The sequence below is a fragment of the Molossus molossus genome, unplaced genomic scaffold (genome assembly GCF_014108415.1).
Source record: "Molossus molossus isolate mMolMol1 unplaced genomic scaffold, mMolMol1.p scaffold_m16_p_15, whole genome shotgun sequence".
NCBI lineage: Eukaryota > Metazoa > Chordata > Mammalia > Chiroptera > Molossidae > Molossus > Molossus molossus.
The window spans coordinates 23,810,613-23,826,333 of record NW_023425350.1 but is presented as its reverse complement, the minus strand read 5'-3'; the positions used below and the strand labels follow the sequence as shown (position 1 = coordinate 23,826,333).

General features: G+C 46.4%; 1 protein-coding gene across 1 annotated transcript in view; it reads right to left on the bottom strand.

Annotated features, from left to right (window-relative positions):
• The window catches only part of VIT (vitrin), a 100,892-nt gene that overhangs the window by 56,154 nt on the left and 29,017 nt on the right, over positions 1-15,721 (bottom strand). Inside the window, exons 3-4 of the mRNA XM_036262976.1 lie at positions 14,993-15,058; positions 1,591-1,747 (exon numbers count right to left, since the gene is read on the bottom strand). Of these exons, the coding sequence (XP_036118869.1) occupies positions 1,591-1,747; positions 14,993-15,058 (223 nt within the window). The remainder of the gene's footprint in view (positions 1-1,590; positions 1,748-14,992; positions 15,059-15,721) is intronic.

The following is a 15,721-nucleotide window of genomic DNA, read 5'->3' as shown; positions in this document are numbered from 1 at the left end:
CACATGTGTCGATTTATATGCCTCTTTCCTTTTTGCATGACATTGACTTCAGAGTGAAAGCAAAATCTTTTTATTCCATAGTCTGGAGTTAAGAAACAGCATTTAGTGTTGTTTTTCTTTAACATTCCTCTACTTATCCTTAATAGAGTCTTTGTAGTCCTGCTCACATTGGAAAATCAGTTAGCTCATCACCCCTCTGCAATGGTGGGGACAGAGGAATATGGCCCACACAATGTACTAGACATTCTTAAATCTTATTTTACACATAGATTTTTTTGTCTTTTCATACTGCTTCTCCAAATTTCAGAGAAGGTACTGGCTAGATAACTTGAAGGGGAATGCATTTTACATCTTCTCCCGTCTCTCAGGCAATGATAAAACTGAACAATCAACTGATTGGTGTGCAAGTAAAGAAAAGGAAAAAGATACTAGGAGCCTGAATAATTCAGACACGTCATCCAGTATCCAGTGTCCAGGAGCCGGTCTCGGAGCAGAGCCGGTGGTGGTTAGGACACAGCACGGGGCGTGGCCTCTGCTCTGACAGTCGATGGTGACAGTGTGGCTTTGAGAGAGCTGTTCAACTTCTCTCCATCCTTAAGCAGTGGATAACGGTAGGAGACACCACACAGGGCAGCTGCGAGGTCTAAATAAGTAACACAGGTGAGGTGCTGGGCACACGCATTCACTGAAGATCAAAGATACTAAGTAAATGTGCATTCCCTGCGTTCGGACTCCGCGCCGAGGAGAAGGAGGTATGAGGACGTGCGAAGGCCACTTTTGTGTCTCCTCGTGTAGCAGTGACAGTCCACAGTGTGCCCGGCCTGTCCTCCCGCAGCCTTCGGACCCACAGCGGACAAGCAGCGCTACCGCCCCCCCCCACTCTCCCCGTTCCACTCGTCTCGGCCGTCACCACGGCTGGGACAGTCCTTCTCCAGCGTTTGGTTTTCTTGTCACGAACATGGACAAGGTGTGGAGCAGCGGTTCTCAACCTTCCTGATGCCGCGACCCTTGAATACAGTTCCTCGTGTCGTGGTGACCCCCCAACCATAAAATTATTTTTGTTGCTACTTCTTAACTGTACTTTTGCTACTGTTGTGTCTTAGGCGACCCCTGTGAAAGGGTTGCTCGACCCCCAGGTTGAGAAGCGCTGGGGTAGAGGGAAGTCCGTCCTCGCCCCGAGCACCGGGAAAGGAGATCTGGGCCCTGGCCAGTTTGGCTCAGCAGCTAGACTGTCAGCCTGCGGTCCAGAGAGACCCGGGTTCGGTTCCTGCTAAGGGCATGTACCTCGGTTGCAGTCTGTCCCCGGCCCTGGTTGGTCGTGCGGGTGGCAGCCACTCGATGTGTCCCTTTCACGTCGATGTTTCTCTCTCTCTCTCTCTCCCTCCCACTCTATATGAACAAAAAATGGAAAAATGTCCTCGGGTGAGGATAACAAAAAAAGAAAGGAGATCTGGGACATGTATGGCTCCCCCGGAACCCGTGGGGTCGGGGGCCAGAGGAAAGAGGGCTCTCGGGTAAAAGAGTGCGTTTGGTCTGCTCAGCCTGGCCCCCTGCACGGCTCCCGCCCAGGCCCAGCTCGGAGCCACCCACCTGTGGACCGCAGCGGCGCACACGCTGGAGTAGGAGGCGTACACGTCCGTGCCATAAACGTGGTATCTGGGGTCCTGGCATCCTGCCGGACACTTCACAACGAACTCAGGGTTGATTATCTTTCTAGCTTTGATATCACAATTGATCTGAGGCACAGCTGCGAAAATAAAATGAGGTCAAAATTACACCTTGTGGTATCCGCTTAGATGGGGTGACTCAGTTCGGTCATAACTGTTCATCTCGTTAATTGCTGGAAGCCAGAGCCTGAGCTGACCCTAGATCCTGTCCATATATTGGAAGCAGAAATGTAATTAATGAGGACATTCCTCAGACCAAACGAACAACGAAGACCATCCGTTGCATTGAACTGCCGAGAGCAAAAACAAAAGGCTCGTTCCTGTGTTTATCTGGACAACCAATTAATTGAAGAGAACTCTTGGAAAAGACCCCCTTCCAGTGGCCGTAGATATCCCTGGAGGCAGTGGCTGGAGAACCCTGCAGCTGCCGGGAGGGAGAACATCCTCAGACCACCTTACATGTGAGGGGAGCTGTTCCGGGAAAGGCGAACAGGGGCGCGGGGTCCCTGGGTCAGGACTGGCCGGGACAAGGCGGGCTGCTGTGGCGGGGGCTGGGTGCTGGAGCCTGGCGGCAGGACTGGGCCTGGGAGGCCGGGCCAGGTGGAGGAGGCTGGAGTGCGCGTGTTCTATGTGGGAGGGGGCACGAGATGGAAGGTTTTTGGACAGGGGAGACGGGAAATGAGAGTGCTCTTTTGTTGGTTCTAGAGGATGGATCCTAGATCCGTGGTCAAGATGGGAATGATCTTTTCCCGTCTGCCTCGACACTTGGAAAAAGCTGGGAACTCCCTGCTGAGCACCCAAGGGAAGCTCATTCGCCTTCTCTTCCCTCCTTTGCGGCTCTGTGATGCAGCTGCCAGGCTGGGACTGTCCCGTGCTGGAGGCGAGTCTCCTGGGGCTGAAAGCTTGGTAGATGCTCCAATGGCAGGACCTACAAGGAAGTGCGGCTGCATCTTCCCTGAAAAGCATTTCCCTCGGGAACTCCTGAAGGAAAAGTTCTCCTAGATGACACTCCACGAAGCCCTTCGACCTGGGAATGTATTTCATTCTGGGCCCCACTCTTCAGAAGGGACTCTGAAACATGAGCCCAGTTCAAAGAGTGAGTAGGCTCAGGAGGGCTCGGAGACGAACAGCGGTGAGGGGTGGCTGGCGGGAATGGGTAGCTTGTCCTAAGAAGGAGAGAATTTGGAGGCAAGTGATTGCTGTCTCCACAAATAGGCCTGTTGTGTGCGTTGACACCACAGGGCAGTGTTAGAACTAAAGGGTAGACTTTCTAGGACTGTATTAGAATGTTCCCGTGCAGGAATGGGCTGGAAGTCTGCAAAGAGGGACTGAAAAGTTGAAGAGGGGACTTCCACACCGAGTGGGAGATAGAAAGAAAGCCCCGCCCAGTGCCAGGAGCCTGTGATTACGCACACGCACATGGATTCGGGATCTCTGCCAGGCCACCCACCCTCTAACTGGGTTACTGAGATGCTCTCAGAGTTGTTAATGGCTTCCAGCTGTATCCAAAATGCACGCTTCTTTTTTTAACCCTTACATACCTGAATGGAGCAGAGTTGCCTTTCATTCAGACCGGAGAGAGCTGAAGTTAGAACTCCTGCTCGTTCCTTAAACACCCCTCCCAGACGGTCTTGGCCACTCGGGGCTGGGCCAGCAGGGAAGTCCTCCTCCCAGGAGCCCGGGGGCTGAGTTTGATCACAGGCTAAAACAATTTGCGGTCTACATTAAGAAGTGGAGCACTGTGCTTAAAACGGTTCTGCGGTTTCGTTCTTCCCACCACAGGCTGCCTCCTCTCCAAAGTTATTTTCTTTTTATCTTTCATTCTTTTAAACCCTGATACTCAAGGCTGCATTTACTATTTTAAGTCTTAGAGTATTTTTTTTCTTTAAAAGACAATTTGAGGACTGAAGATGCCAGTGGAGTCTCTCCTTAGACTCATTAGTTGTTTGAACCCTGGGTGTAGCTCAATGAGTTCAGCGTCCTCCTTTCTGCCAATCATGTCCCCACTCCCAAACGCATCTCCTCCTGAGATGGAAAGGAAAGGAAAGCATTCCTCCTTAATTCTTATTAATTTGAAATAGGAGGTGACAAGCTCTATAAACTGGGGTTCAATTTGGATGTAACTTCAGCTCCCTAAGATTTTAGATCTCCTGGCTGGCCAACCCAACTCTTCTGAAGTTATGGCTATATTTAGAAGCTTCCTATATGAGTTTAAATAATGCGTAAACCCATTGAGAGACTTCAGGGTACACACAGCATGTGCAGTGGGATTTTCCATGAAATGGTTTAAAAAGATAAGGGGAAAAATGTCACATGTTAATATTTTGCTTCCTGCCAATCAATTCCCCCACCCCTTCCTTTAAGGGGCACTTGTTTTTTTATTTGTTTTGTCTTGTTTGCACACAGGCCTGAGAAGTACCTTAAATAAGACCTGCTTTATTTGCATCCAACTGGGTTAGCAAAACTGGTGGATCGACTGGTCCCACAGGGAGGAAAATTGAAACCAAGCACCAAGGCTCATGCACTTTGGAAAAACAAGGCAGAGCATACCTAAAGGTCAGATATCTGTTAACTTTGTACAGAAAATCATGCTGGAGAGAGTGAGCTAATTAAAAAAGCAACCATCTGCATCTTTTGGGCAGCTCGTCTCGGAGTTTGTGGAAGCCCTGGCTTACTTCTTCCAGTCTCCTCATAGTTATTTGTGAAACTGTCCGTTGTCCCAGACTGTCTTAAGAATCTTCCGTTTATGCGCGTTAGGCCCACATGAAATGATTTATCTTTGCATTTCCTCTGAATGCTTTTGAGCTATTTCATCTTAGAGCTTAGGTTTTCCTCTTTTCTCTCTTTCTCTTTTGTTGCTTGGGTTCACTCTCATATCTCTCTCCCCCTTCTCTGGGTTTTATCTCAGAAGTACAGAAATTAGCTTTCCTGAAGAGGGCAAGTAAAAACTAAGGCAGCTCAAGAAGTATCGTTCCAGGCCTGAAGGGAGCAGGAAGACGTGACAAATGCCAAAGCAGAGTCGGGTGCTGGGGAGGATACTGTGTCCCCACCACTCAGCTCAGGTGAGAACTTACTCAGAAGCCATAGAAAGGTTTCCTCCCAGGAACATTTGGAAAATACAGGAAGAGAGACTCTCCCACTCCTTCCTTGGGTGTACAGTTGCTGGCGACAGTGAGGGAGCCCTGGGCTAAAGTAGAAGTCCTGTGGGGGCCCAGAACTTCTTCCCTGGAGCCTTTGCACAGACCTGTTTCCTGGCCATCGGCTCTACGTCTCCCTCATAGGGTTTCTCAAGGTTACCCTGACTTTTCGTGGTCGCGGTCACCTTCATGATGGAGCTCACATTGGAGCATCTCAGAAACCACCAAGGATCCCTTCCCGGTGGCTCTTGGCACCAGCCATAGGGAAAGGGAAGGAACACTTGCAACCCAGGTGGTTAGAACTGTAGGATAACCTTTAGATGTCACTCACTGAGATAATGTGCCTGTCATATTGATCTCAGAGGGGTCCTGGGAAAAACTGGTACTGAGCCACTATTTTTGTGCATCATTCAGATCTCAGAGGCAGAACTGCAACTGTTTCTGGTATACATTGGATCTTCTGCCTGGTTTGGTAACAGGAGTTATTGGATGATGTCACATTCAACTAGCTAGTGATGTAACAAGCCAAGATGAAGCGTATACACTACTTCTTATTTTGCCATTCATCTTTTCAGTGACCCCAGGCAAGCCCATTGCTTCTGGAAAACAAATTTCCTAATCAATTCGAGAAGGCCATCATAAGTTTGCCTCCTGGATATTAATGAGGAAGAATTATTATAACATAAAAGCACTTGTACATAAACCATTTTGATAGTAACTGGTTTTGTTGGAGTGTGGTATTCAACTAGAGTAAAATCCTATTTTAAGAGAATTATGCAAAAAAAAACTTAGCTTAATGAAATAAAAATGACCATTAAATAAAATTGGAAGATAAATACTTTCTTCTCTTTTATCCTGACCCACAGTGGCCGGATCATGTTAATTCATCCTTTCTAGTCTAATGACTTCTTTTGCAAAGCATTCCGCCCCCCCCAACCCCCCTCATTTTTCTTAAGCAGTCTCTGATCCTTTGAGTCAAACAAATTTGAATCTTTGGTCAATAGCTTTTTGCTGCCTTGAGAAAAAAAAAAAAATCAAAATCCTTAGTCCCCTCCATGGAACTTGTCACTACCGTCCCTGGTAGTTTCCAAATGAATGTTATCTTGCAGACTTGGCTCGTGTCATTTCTCACCTGGAATCCTTTTTCCCTTTATGTGTTTAAATGATACTGCTTTTTCAACGTCCCAGCTCCAGTTCTATCTTCACTCATACACCAGAGGACAGGGATTTTTGTTGCTGCCCAACAGCATGTCTGCTGAATGATGCAATGAATGAAACCAATCCATTAGAAAGTCCTGCTGGTTTTATTCCCAGATCTGCTGTTTCCCTCTACCTCCACCTTGGTCCAGTTCACCAACATTTCCTGTCTTAACTGTTAACACAGTAGCCTCCTGTCTTGTCTCCTCCCTTCCATGTTACACATCCTTCGCCCCAGTCCTTTCTCCATGGAAGAGCCAGCGTGATGCTTTGAACAATGTAATCAGATCTCACCATGCTCCTGCTTCAAGCCCCTCACTGGCTTTCTACTGCTCTCAGGACAAGGTCCAAGCTCCTTAAGGTGGTCTGTAAGGCCTTAAAGGATTTGGTCCCTGAATTCCTCTCTACTGAATCTCCTGATACTGCTACTTGGATGATGAAAAGGTGTCAGCTAGCAAAGGCCTAGAAGAAAAACCTTCCAAGCAGAAGGAAGAGCTGGGGCAAAAACTCTGCTGTGGAAATGGGCTTGGTGGTTAGAGAACACAGAGAAAGAAGGCCAGTGTACCTGGAGCATAGCCAGGGAGAGAGAGGAAGGGGGAGGGAGAGGGAGGGAGAGGGAGAGGGAGAGGAAGAGAGAGGGAGGGAGAGGGAGGGAGAGGAGGGAGAGAGGGAGTGAGAGGGAGGGAGAGGGAGGGAGAGGGAGGGAGAGGGGGAGGGAGAGCGAGGGAGAGAGGGAGTGAGGGGCAGGGAGAGAGAGGGAGGAAGAGGGATGGAGAGGGGGAGGGAGAGGGGAGGGAGTGGAGGGAGAGAAGGAGGGAGTGGAGGGGGAGAGAGAGGGAGGGGGAGGGAGAGGGAGAGAGGGAGGGAGAGGAAGGGAGGGAGGGAGAGGAAGGGAGAGGGAGAAGGAGAAGAAGAGGGAGGGGGAGGAGGAGGGAGGGAGAGAGAGAGGGGGAAAGGGAGAGAGAGAAAGGTCCAGAATAAGGTCTGGGAGGTCAGCATGGATCAAATCACGTGGGGACACAACAAATCAATAATCCCTCTGTCACCGAAATGTCTACTGTTGTTTTGTTAGAACTCTTCAGGACTGCACAATATTCTTTTCAGAAGTAATTTCTTGACAGGCCTACTTGGGATGGAGGCTGAGCTTCCAAGGGCCTGCATGGAGAAGCGTCTACCTGTTAAACAGGAGGGAAGAGGGGTGGGCATGAAATGAAAGAGAAGAGAGGGTGAGGGTGGAATGAGGTGCTGGAGGAAGACTTTGTGTTCCACGAGGTAACTCCTTTTGATCCTTAAAAATCTGTAGTAAAGACTCGAAAACATGATAAAATGTTCAGTGAAGGGCAGTTTTTTTTGGGAGTTGGTAAAGTAGCTGAGTCACTGGGCAGAGCAGGACAGGAAGGCTGTGGGAACACAGGAGAGGCTTGGCAGATAACATCAAGGAGTGCGACTCAGATTCCCCAGAAATCACAGGGAGAGCTCCAGACTTTAAAAAGGTTATAGAATTGGTATTCTCATCAATATATCTGGTATCTGAGGGGCCATGTGACCAAGCTCAGATTGGAATGACATCCTTCTAGATGATGAAACTATAGCTTTGGTCAATGGTGGGGCTGGATTTGAACCCAGGTATGTCTGATTCTAACACTGTATCACATTCTTGCCTGAGCCAACCCTTTGCCAAGATGCGCAGCACTGAGTGCTTTAAGAACCATTTTCCCTTGCTCCTTAAAGATTGCTTGAGAAGAACATATATAAGCAACAGTTGGGAAAAATATAGGACACGTGATGGAAATAGATGATAAAAACAAACCTGATAAAGGACACTTGCCTCAGCAGATAATTCTAAGCCCAAGCTTTAAGCACTTCAAAGTCTATAAAGATGGGTCCTTCTAACCAATGTTTTTGCCAGGTTTCAGAAAATATCATACTCTATGGAAGGATGGTGATGGAGTGATTGGATAACAGAGGTTAACTTTTCTGTAGCAACATACCTTTCGGACAGCTGCAGAAATTTGAGACTCTGAAAGTAACCTATTTTTAGTTTATACATTTTTTCACTTGACCCTTAGAGAACCTGAGAGAAATACTGTCCTCATTTTCCAGAGAGGTAAGTAGACTTGCTCAGGCTCAGGCACCAATGAAGTGGCAGATCCAGGATCTGAATTCAGATCCTCTAACTCTAAACTCGAAGCTTTACCAGCTCTACCTGGGTGCCTCTTCCACAGCTGCAGAGGAGAAGTTAAATTGCTGCTCCCTACTCTGATTTCTGAGGGCTTTTCCAAACTGCAGATCACTGACCACCACCAGTGGGTGATTGCAGGACGTGTCTTATAATAGTGTGTGTGTGTGTGTGTGTGTGTGTGTCCATCTGTGCATTTCTCTCAAATACCTGCAAGGCAACTCTTGTAGCATAATTTTCCTTGCATGGTTTTCCTATTATTTCTGGGAATTGCTATGGTAGAATTGACTTAACTACAAATCTTCAACATTGAGAGAGTTCACCTCTCTTCTCACCCACACCCCAGAAGAGGGCTACAAAGTTAATCCTCTTCTGTTCTCATGGTCAGAGGGCACACACTCTCCGATCTAGATGGAGAGCACACCGGTGTGGGCACTGGTGGTCTCAAACGGGCAGACACTGGGGATTTCCTACAAGTTGCTGCAGCTGACAACATGCAAATCTACTCAAGAAGCCATGTGCATGTTACACCAAAATCCTGTAACCACAGAGCTGTATATCCCCTCCTCAGTGTCCAACACATGAAATAGCCAAGTCCCAGAACGATGACCTCTACACGCCTGAGGCAGTACCTCTGGGAGTCATCCATCCTTTCGAGGTGGATTGCAATAATCTTTCCCTGCCTTACAAGGTGTCGAGGTTAACTTATTGGCAAGAACTATGTGAATTAAACATTGTCCATTTCACCCCAGGTTAAGAGTTTCAGCAGACTTCAACATCGTGAAAATATTTCAGAATGCAACTTCACTGTCTGCGGAGAATAGCTTGCTTTGGTTTATCTTGCTGACTGTTGTCTTCGTCCTCTAGATTTTCTGCTCAGACAATTCTCAGTCCCCACCCTCTAAAGAATGGAGAAGAACAAAGCTCAGACTGGCATTGCCTGATCCAAACCCATCTTCCAGCTGCATCTCCCACAGCTCCCTGATCCTTTTTTTTTTTTTTTTTTTTTTTATCCTCACCTGAGGACATTTTTCCACCTTTTGTACAGATAGAGTGGGAGGGAGAGAGAGAGAGAGAGAGAGAAACATCGACGTGAAAGGGACACATCGAGTGGCTGCCACCCGCACGACCAACCAGGGCCGGGGACAAACTGCAACCGAAGTACGTGCCCTTAGCGGGAACCGAACCCGGGTCTCTCCGTACCGCAGGCCGACGTTCTAACCGCTGAGCCAAACCAGCCAGGGCTCCCTGATCCTTAAACAAAACCATTCCACTCACTGTTTCCCGAGGTCATCTTTCACTCGCTTCCCGTGATATTTGGGTCTAGTCCACCTAGACAGCCCTCCTGCCTCTGCCTATAAAATCCTACCTATTTTTGTTCTTCCTTGGATGCTCTTTCATGAAACCAGTATGAATCCTACTGTAGTTTGTAGTGGTTTATTTTTATTCATTTGTTCATCCATCCAATAAACACCCAATGAGCACTAAGCATATCTTCATGGTGCTTTTGGTTGGGTTGGGAAGACAGACTGTATAAAAAAAGATCTTATAATAAGGTGTGAGAAGTATGTAGTAGAGGAAATGTAGCAGACACAGGAGCACCTAAATTAGTTGTGTGTGTGTGTGTGTGTGTGTGTGTGTGTGTGTTGAATGTAGGAGTTGGGTCCAGGAAGGTTTTCCTCTGCATACGTTTATTTCATCTTGTATGAGATTGGATGCTCACTGAAGTCAGAGACTTTTCAGGATGGACAGCCAGGAATGCACTGAAGGGAGTTGATCATCATGGCTCTCACCTCTGTGATGCTTGCTCATCCGAGCCCACTTTAGACTGAGCCCATTTGGACTCTTCCAGGGCTCTTTGTAGAAAAGCTATCAAGGAGATTTTACAGTTTAATGGATTTCCCCCTCTTTAGCACAGACACTCTGCCAGATAGGGACTGTTCTAGAGTCATTGGTTGACATGATTTATGTGGAAATGTTTGATGGGTTTATTATAGGAGGTACTGAGAGGCTCCTGACTTGGAGTAGACAGTTTCTGAATGCGTAATCTACACATAACCGAAGTTAATTTTAAAAAATCTGTAAGGTGTCATGACTGCCTGAGGAACAGAGTGTTATGAACACACCTAAACCCTTCGATCGTTATTTGTAGCCTTCGGCAGTCGAGAGAAACGTAGCCACGTTTTTGTCATCTGTTAGACACTGAGTCGGCTTGTCTCGCTCAGTCTGCCACGAGGTGGCTCTGGGGAAGGTCAGGTCTATGGCTCTGAGACCCTGGGAAAAGGAGAGTCTGGAAAAAGTCACCGCTGAAAATAAACGCGATAGAACTCTCATCTCACACGGTGAGGCAAACTTTTTACTGACGATACAACTGGTTAATTTATTAAAACATTAATTTATGTTTATTCTTATTTTCTCTCCTTTATTATTCTAAGAAGGTAGCCAGGCTTTCATGTTCTCAGGGACCTCCCTGAATGTTCCAGATTGTACAAGGGGCCGGGGCAGGGGAGGAGGAAGTTCCTGTAATGATGGAATTTGACCTTTTTTTTTTTTGCCCCTGGTAGCTGCCAGTTTGGAGTCAGACTTGATTTGATTTGGAAGGTAAGGTGATGTGATAAACCAAGTGCGATGGAGTAACACCGTACCTAGAACACCTGTGCCCGGGGAAATGGAACATTAGCTTGGAATGGATGGCCAGGTACTGGTGGGAGCAGAGCTGTGGGAACGCATCCCTTTTTCCGTCTTTGCTTTTCCCTTTGTAAAACCCCCGTGCCGGATTATTTTCAACATATACTACCTTCTGGGTCCAAAGGGCCACCGCTGAGGGCTCGGAGAAGATCAAAGGCATGGAAAGAAGAAACAGGTGCTGACAAGAAAGAGAAGAGGAAGCGGGGAGGAGAGAGACAGTTACCTAAAACGACAGTAATCCTATGTGCAAACAGAATGGACACACTGGTATGCATGTGGTCTCAGGCCAAGCCAAGGACAAAACTCCTCCTGGTTCCTCCCTTTTCCATTTACCACATCTCTTCTGCTTTATTTCCTATTCACTTAGCCCTTGATCATCCAAAACCTTCATCTGCCTCCAGGCCACAGATCCTTCATTCCTTAGTTCTGGCTCACTGTGAGGAGACTTTGGGAGTGTCTGGGGTTGGGCCTCATACAGACTGAGTTTCAAATCTGACTCTGCCAACTGGTTGGACCATGTCTTGGGCAGTAGATCCTCAAGAGTTGAGAGCAGTGCCACATGTGTAATAGGTGTCAGTGAGTTGTCCACTTACCAAGCTCTCAAATGGCCTCCTCCTCATTATTTTACCTTCAGTCCTCTGGGTCCTGGGGACTTTTAGTTTTGAATAAACGCTGGTGAAAATTGAGAGCTGGCTAGAAGAGAGGTCAGAGGCCACTGAAGAGAACCTGTCCGCACTAATATTCCCATTCCTGTTTTTAAGCTGCCCTGGTCTTAGTTCTTTCTCTTGTCCACCAGTTCTCAAATTTTACTGGGCATTGGAATTGCCTGGAGCACTCTGCTGTTAAAACAGATTGCTGGCCTTCCTCCTTCCCCCTACAGTTTTGGATTCAGGGGTCTGAGGGGGATGGGGCAGAATATTCCAGGCAATGCTGATGCTGTCGATTTAGGAACACCCTCTGAGAACCTACTCCATTTCACACTGAAGCCAAACTGGTTTGTTTCAAGTCTTGCTTTTATGATGTTGCTTTTCTGCTCAAAATCCTTGAAAGATATATTTTGAGGTTTCAACTGGAAGAGTAAAATGATCTGTAAATACCTCTAAAAGGAGTCAGAGGTGTCTAGGTTTACTAGAGGCAATTGCGATGTGTGTGTATTTATCTCCCAAGGAGATAAGTGAGGTTGTAATTGTTCTGTTTTCCACTTTACTGTATAAATGTGTGTGAAATTCATGGTAGACCATTTCGTCTCACCTGTAAATGGGTGCATATCTAAAATGCTTACTCACTAATAAATTATGTTCTCTTTCTTCCCTCTTTATATTTGATGCAAAGGGGTTTTTGTGTTGTTGTTAGCAGGATTGTTTTGTCTTCCTATCACAACTCTACCCACTTTCCTTTTCTCTGAACCCTTGTGCCAACCTAGGCTGAAGCAATTCGATCCCCCACCTCCCCGGAATCTGGGATCAACTGAGAGACATGGTCTGCACACAGAGAGAAAGAGGGAGACAGTGAGGCAAACACACACAGCGAGGCAGACACAGAGAAGCAGAGGTGCTGATTCCTGAGGTCTTTACATCCCAGTGAGTTTTAGCTGTCGTCCCTGCCTTGGGTTCTGCAAGCTACCCCACATCCTGCCCAAATCCCTTTTATTGCTTGAGAAAATTGGCCTTGGATTTCTGCTAATTGCATCCAAAATAACTTACACTGAAATACTCCCTGTTGCCTTCATGATGAAGTGCAGATTCCTGGACACAGTGACAAAGCTCTTCGGGATCTGGTACCTGCTTGCCCCTCTGTCTCTCATCTCAGCACATTGTCCTCCTACTTGATACTTCAGCCACATTTAGCTACTTTTCAGCTCTTTCTCCTCTTCAGGACTTGAACATGTGGTTTTCTCTGCTTGTAAGACTTTTTTCTCCATATTGCCTGGCCAATTCCTTTTTTGGCCTTCAGATATCAGGGTAGGTGTGTCACTTCCTCCAGGAAGCCCTCCCAGATATATTGCTTCTTCATATTTTCAGAGTACCTTTAGCCCCTGAGTCCTAACACTTACATAGGACATCATAATTGCCTGGCGACTTGTCTTTCTTCCTCCCTAGACTTTGAGCTCTCTTAGGGCAGACTGAATCTCCATTATTGTTGAATCTGTGTGTCTAGATACAGTACCTGGGACTTGGCTGGCACCTAATAAATGCTTGTCAAATGAGTGAAGGATGTGCCTCCCTTGTCCATCAGTCACTTACCCCAGTGGCAGATTGACAACACTGAGTAGAAAAAAATAAAAATTCCTTTGGCCTCAAGCTATAGACTATAATTTGGAAATACTCCTGAGGTAAAGAATCAGATATTACCATGGTTTGGGAATATCCTATTACCTTCATTGTACCCCCCCACCCCTTTATTTAATGATTGTGCCAGAGTTTCTAATTAGAGAAAAAGGCCTCATGCACGTATTGATTCAAATGTACTGCATTTGAATCACTAGGGAGATTTTGAGAATAAGGATAGAATTTAGCATATCAGAAATTCAATCCATTTGAGATCTCTCAAAGAGGTTTGCCCTTGGGTCATTTAGCACAGACTTTCTTAGTCACTGAAAACTGTTGTCATGGTAATCATGGAACCTTTCAAAATTTCTGTATATGAGTTAATGAAGATACTGGAAACAACCCAAAGGAATTTATACTTGGGTGTGCATTTGTCTCCATATTAACCCAATCATTGTTTTGAACATACATCTGCCCCTGGGCCGATTCTCTTGGCTCTCGGTCCTGACAGGAATAAATAAACAACTGATTCCTTTTTAGTCTTTCGGGCTAGGAGGCTGTGGATGGCTGCCCTTTTGGTCTCATTTCAACAGGAAATCCCACATGGAGGGTATAAAGGAGCAGCAGAAAAAGGGAATGGTGTGTGAAGCAAATCTCTTTCTTTTATTTCAAATTATTAATCTGGCTTGTTTCAAGGCAGCGAAATGAAATGCCTGGGAAGAAGTTTCAGTTGTGGAGAGCACAGAACGTAGGTTATATCCAAACGAAAATTCCCGTGGCCTCAAGCTGTAGACCATACTTTGGAAATACTCCAGACGTAAAGAAGTATACTACATACACCTTAACTTAAGCCTCCATCAAGTCCCCACATCTAGATCCAGGTAGTTAATTCCCCACATCTAGATCCAGGTGTTTACAACGCTGAGTGTGAGGTTTCCCGTCTGTGTCCTGTCTGCTAGTTATTTCCCGTATCCACTCTTCCTCTTTCCTAGTAGTGTGTACGCTTGGCGTCGAGACAGTTCCCATTCTCCGGAATGATGGCCGATGGATCTAAGTAGAAGTGGTACATTTGATTCTCCGGAGTTATCCGTGTGTGTGCCCTTCTTCGTCCCTCCCTCCCGACTGCACTGTGACCGTGATGGATGGACCTGCGGTAGCCATTGTAGTGTAGCCACTGTGGACATGAGTTGGGAGCCACATCGAGGAAAGCAGAATCACAAGACAGGGGAGTCTGGGTCCCTGAAAACTGAAGCTTCCCTGAAAGCCCAGGCTGACTATGTTTACAGGGGAGAGAAAGAAACTTCGGTTTTATTGAAGCATCTGTTGTTTGGGATTTTCTGTTATCTAATCTTAACTGATATACCACCCCAAAGTGAAATTTATTTTTCTTCTTTCCATAAATTGGGTGTGAAACCTCCTGGGATTCTCTGGGAAATTCACCATCTGGATTCCAGGCCGTGAAGGAGGGTGGGCAGGTTCGCTGGACCTTTGCAGTAACCAGACTGAACTTTCCGATGTGGGGAATGGAGACATCATTTCAGTGGCAGGAAAATGCCTGCTCCAGCTTAGCCAGAGAGGCATCGTGTCTGCCTGGTCTTTGTATGTGTATTTTAAATTTTTCTAGTATAGTGGGCCCACACATCTTTCCCCCTAAACTCAGGATTCCTGCCTCGAGTGCTTTCTGGACTGGGGAAGGTGATAAATAAGGATCATTACTAATTAGTCTGAGTGCAGAATAATTGAGACAAGAAAAAAACCAAAACAAAACAACCTGCCAAATGATCCAAAACAAGTGTAACAACCGTCCTCATGGGAGACACAAGCCTTATATCCGTGAGGAATTACAGTTTTACTTACTGAGTTTAGGCCTTTTCATCTTCGTTGTCATTTCCTTATTTGAATGTATTCCAGTCACCAGCAAAACTACATGAAGAAAATACAAAATAACCGATTATTATTATTTTACCTAAACACTTTCTCTGTTTTGACCCTGATATTTGCTTTGATCATATATTAAAGTAGTCTCATTAGTGAAACTAGTTTCCCCTTATATTAAGGTAAGGAAATAAGATACAGCTTTTGTATACTTAGCCTCTGTTGAGAAAAACCTTTCAGAAGTACCTTTTGGATGGCTATCCTTTGTTTTACTATGTTTAAATTTTAACACACCAACCCCACTGTCTCTGTTTTGCAAAGGAGGGAACATAATTTGCTTGGTCCCAGGAGTCAATGATAGAGGTTGATGGGTAACAGACCCTTCTTGTGTTCTTTCCTGTGTCACACTGAGTTTCCAAATGGCCAAGAATGGCATGTTCATGTGTGTGTGTGTGCGCGCGCACATGTGTACATGTGCGTGTGAGTATGACAGAGGGGGAGGTGAATGGAGGGGATATGTAAAAAGCCCCAGGGAAGGGCTGTTTGGGAGGAAGACAAGGAGGAAGGTGACTGGGGAGTGAAGAGAGACTGGTCACAAGATCTGAGGTATGATGAGGGTCCCCAGATGGTCCATCCAGCAGCACAGGGTTCTGCACCCCCACAAAGGCCAAATGCAGATAGTTGAGCTTCCCTCTCAGAAACAGGAGTAGA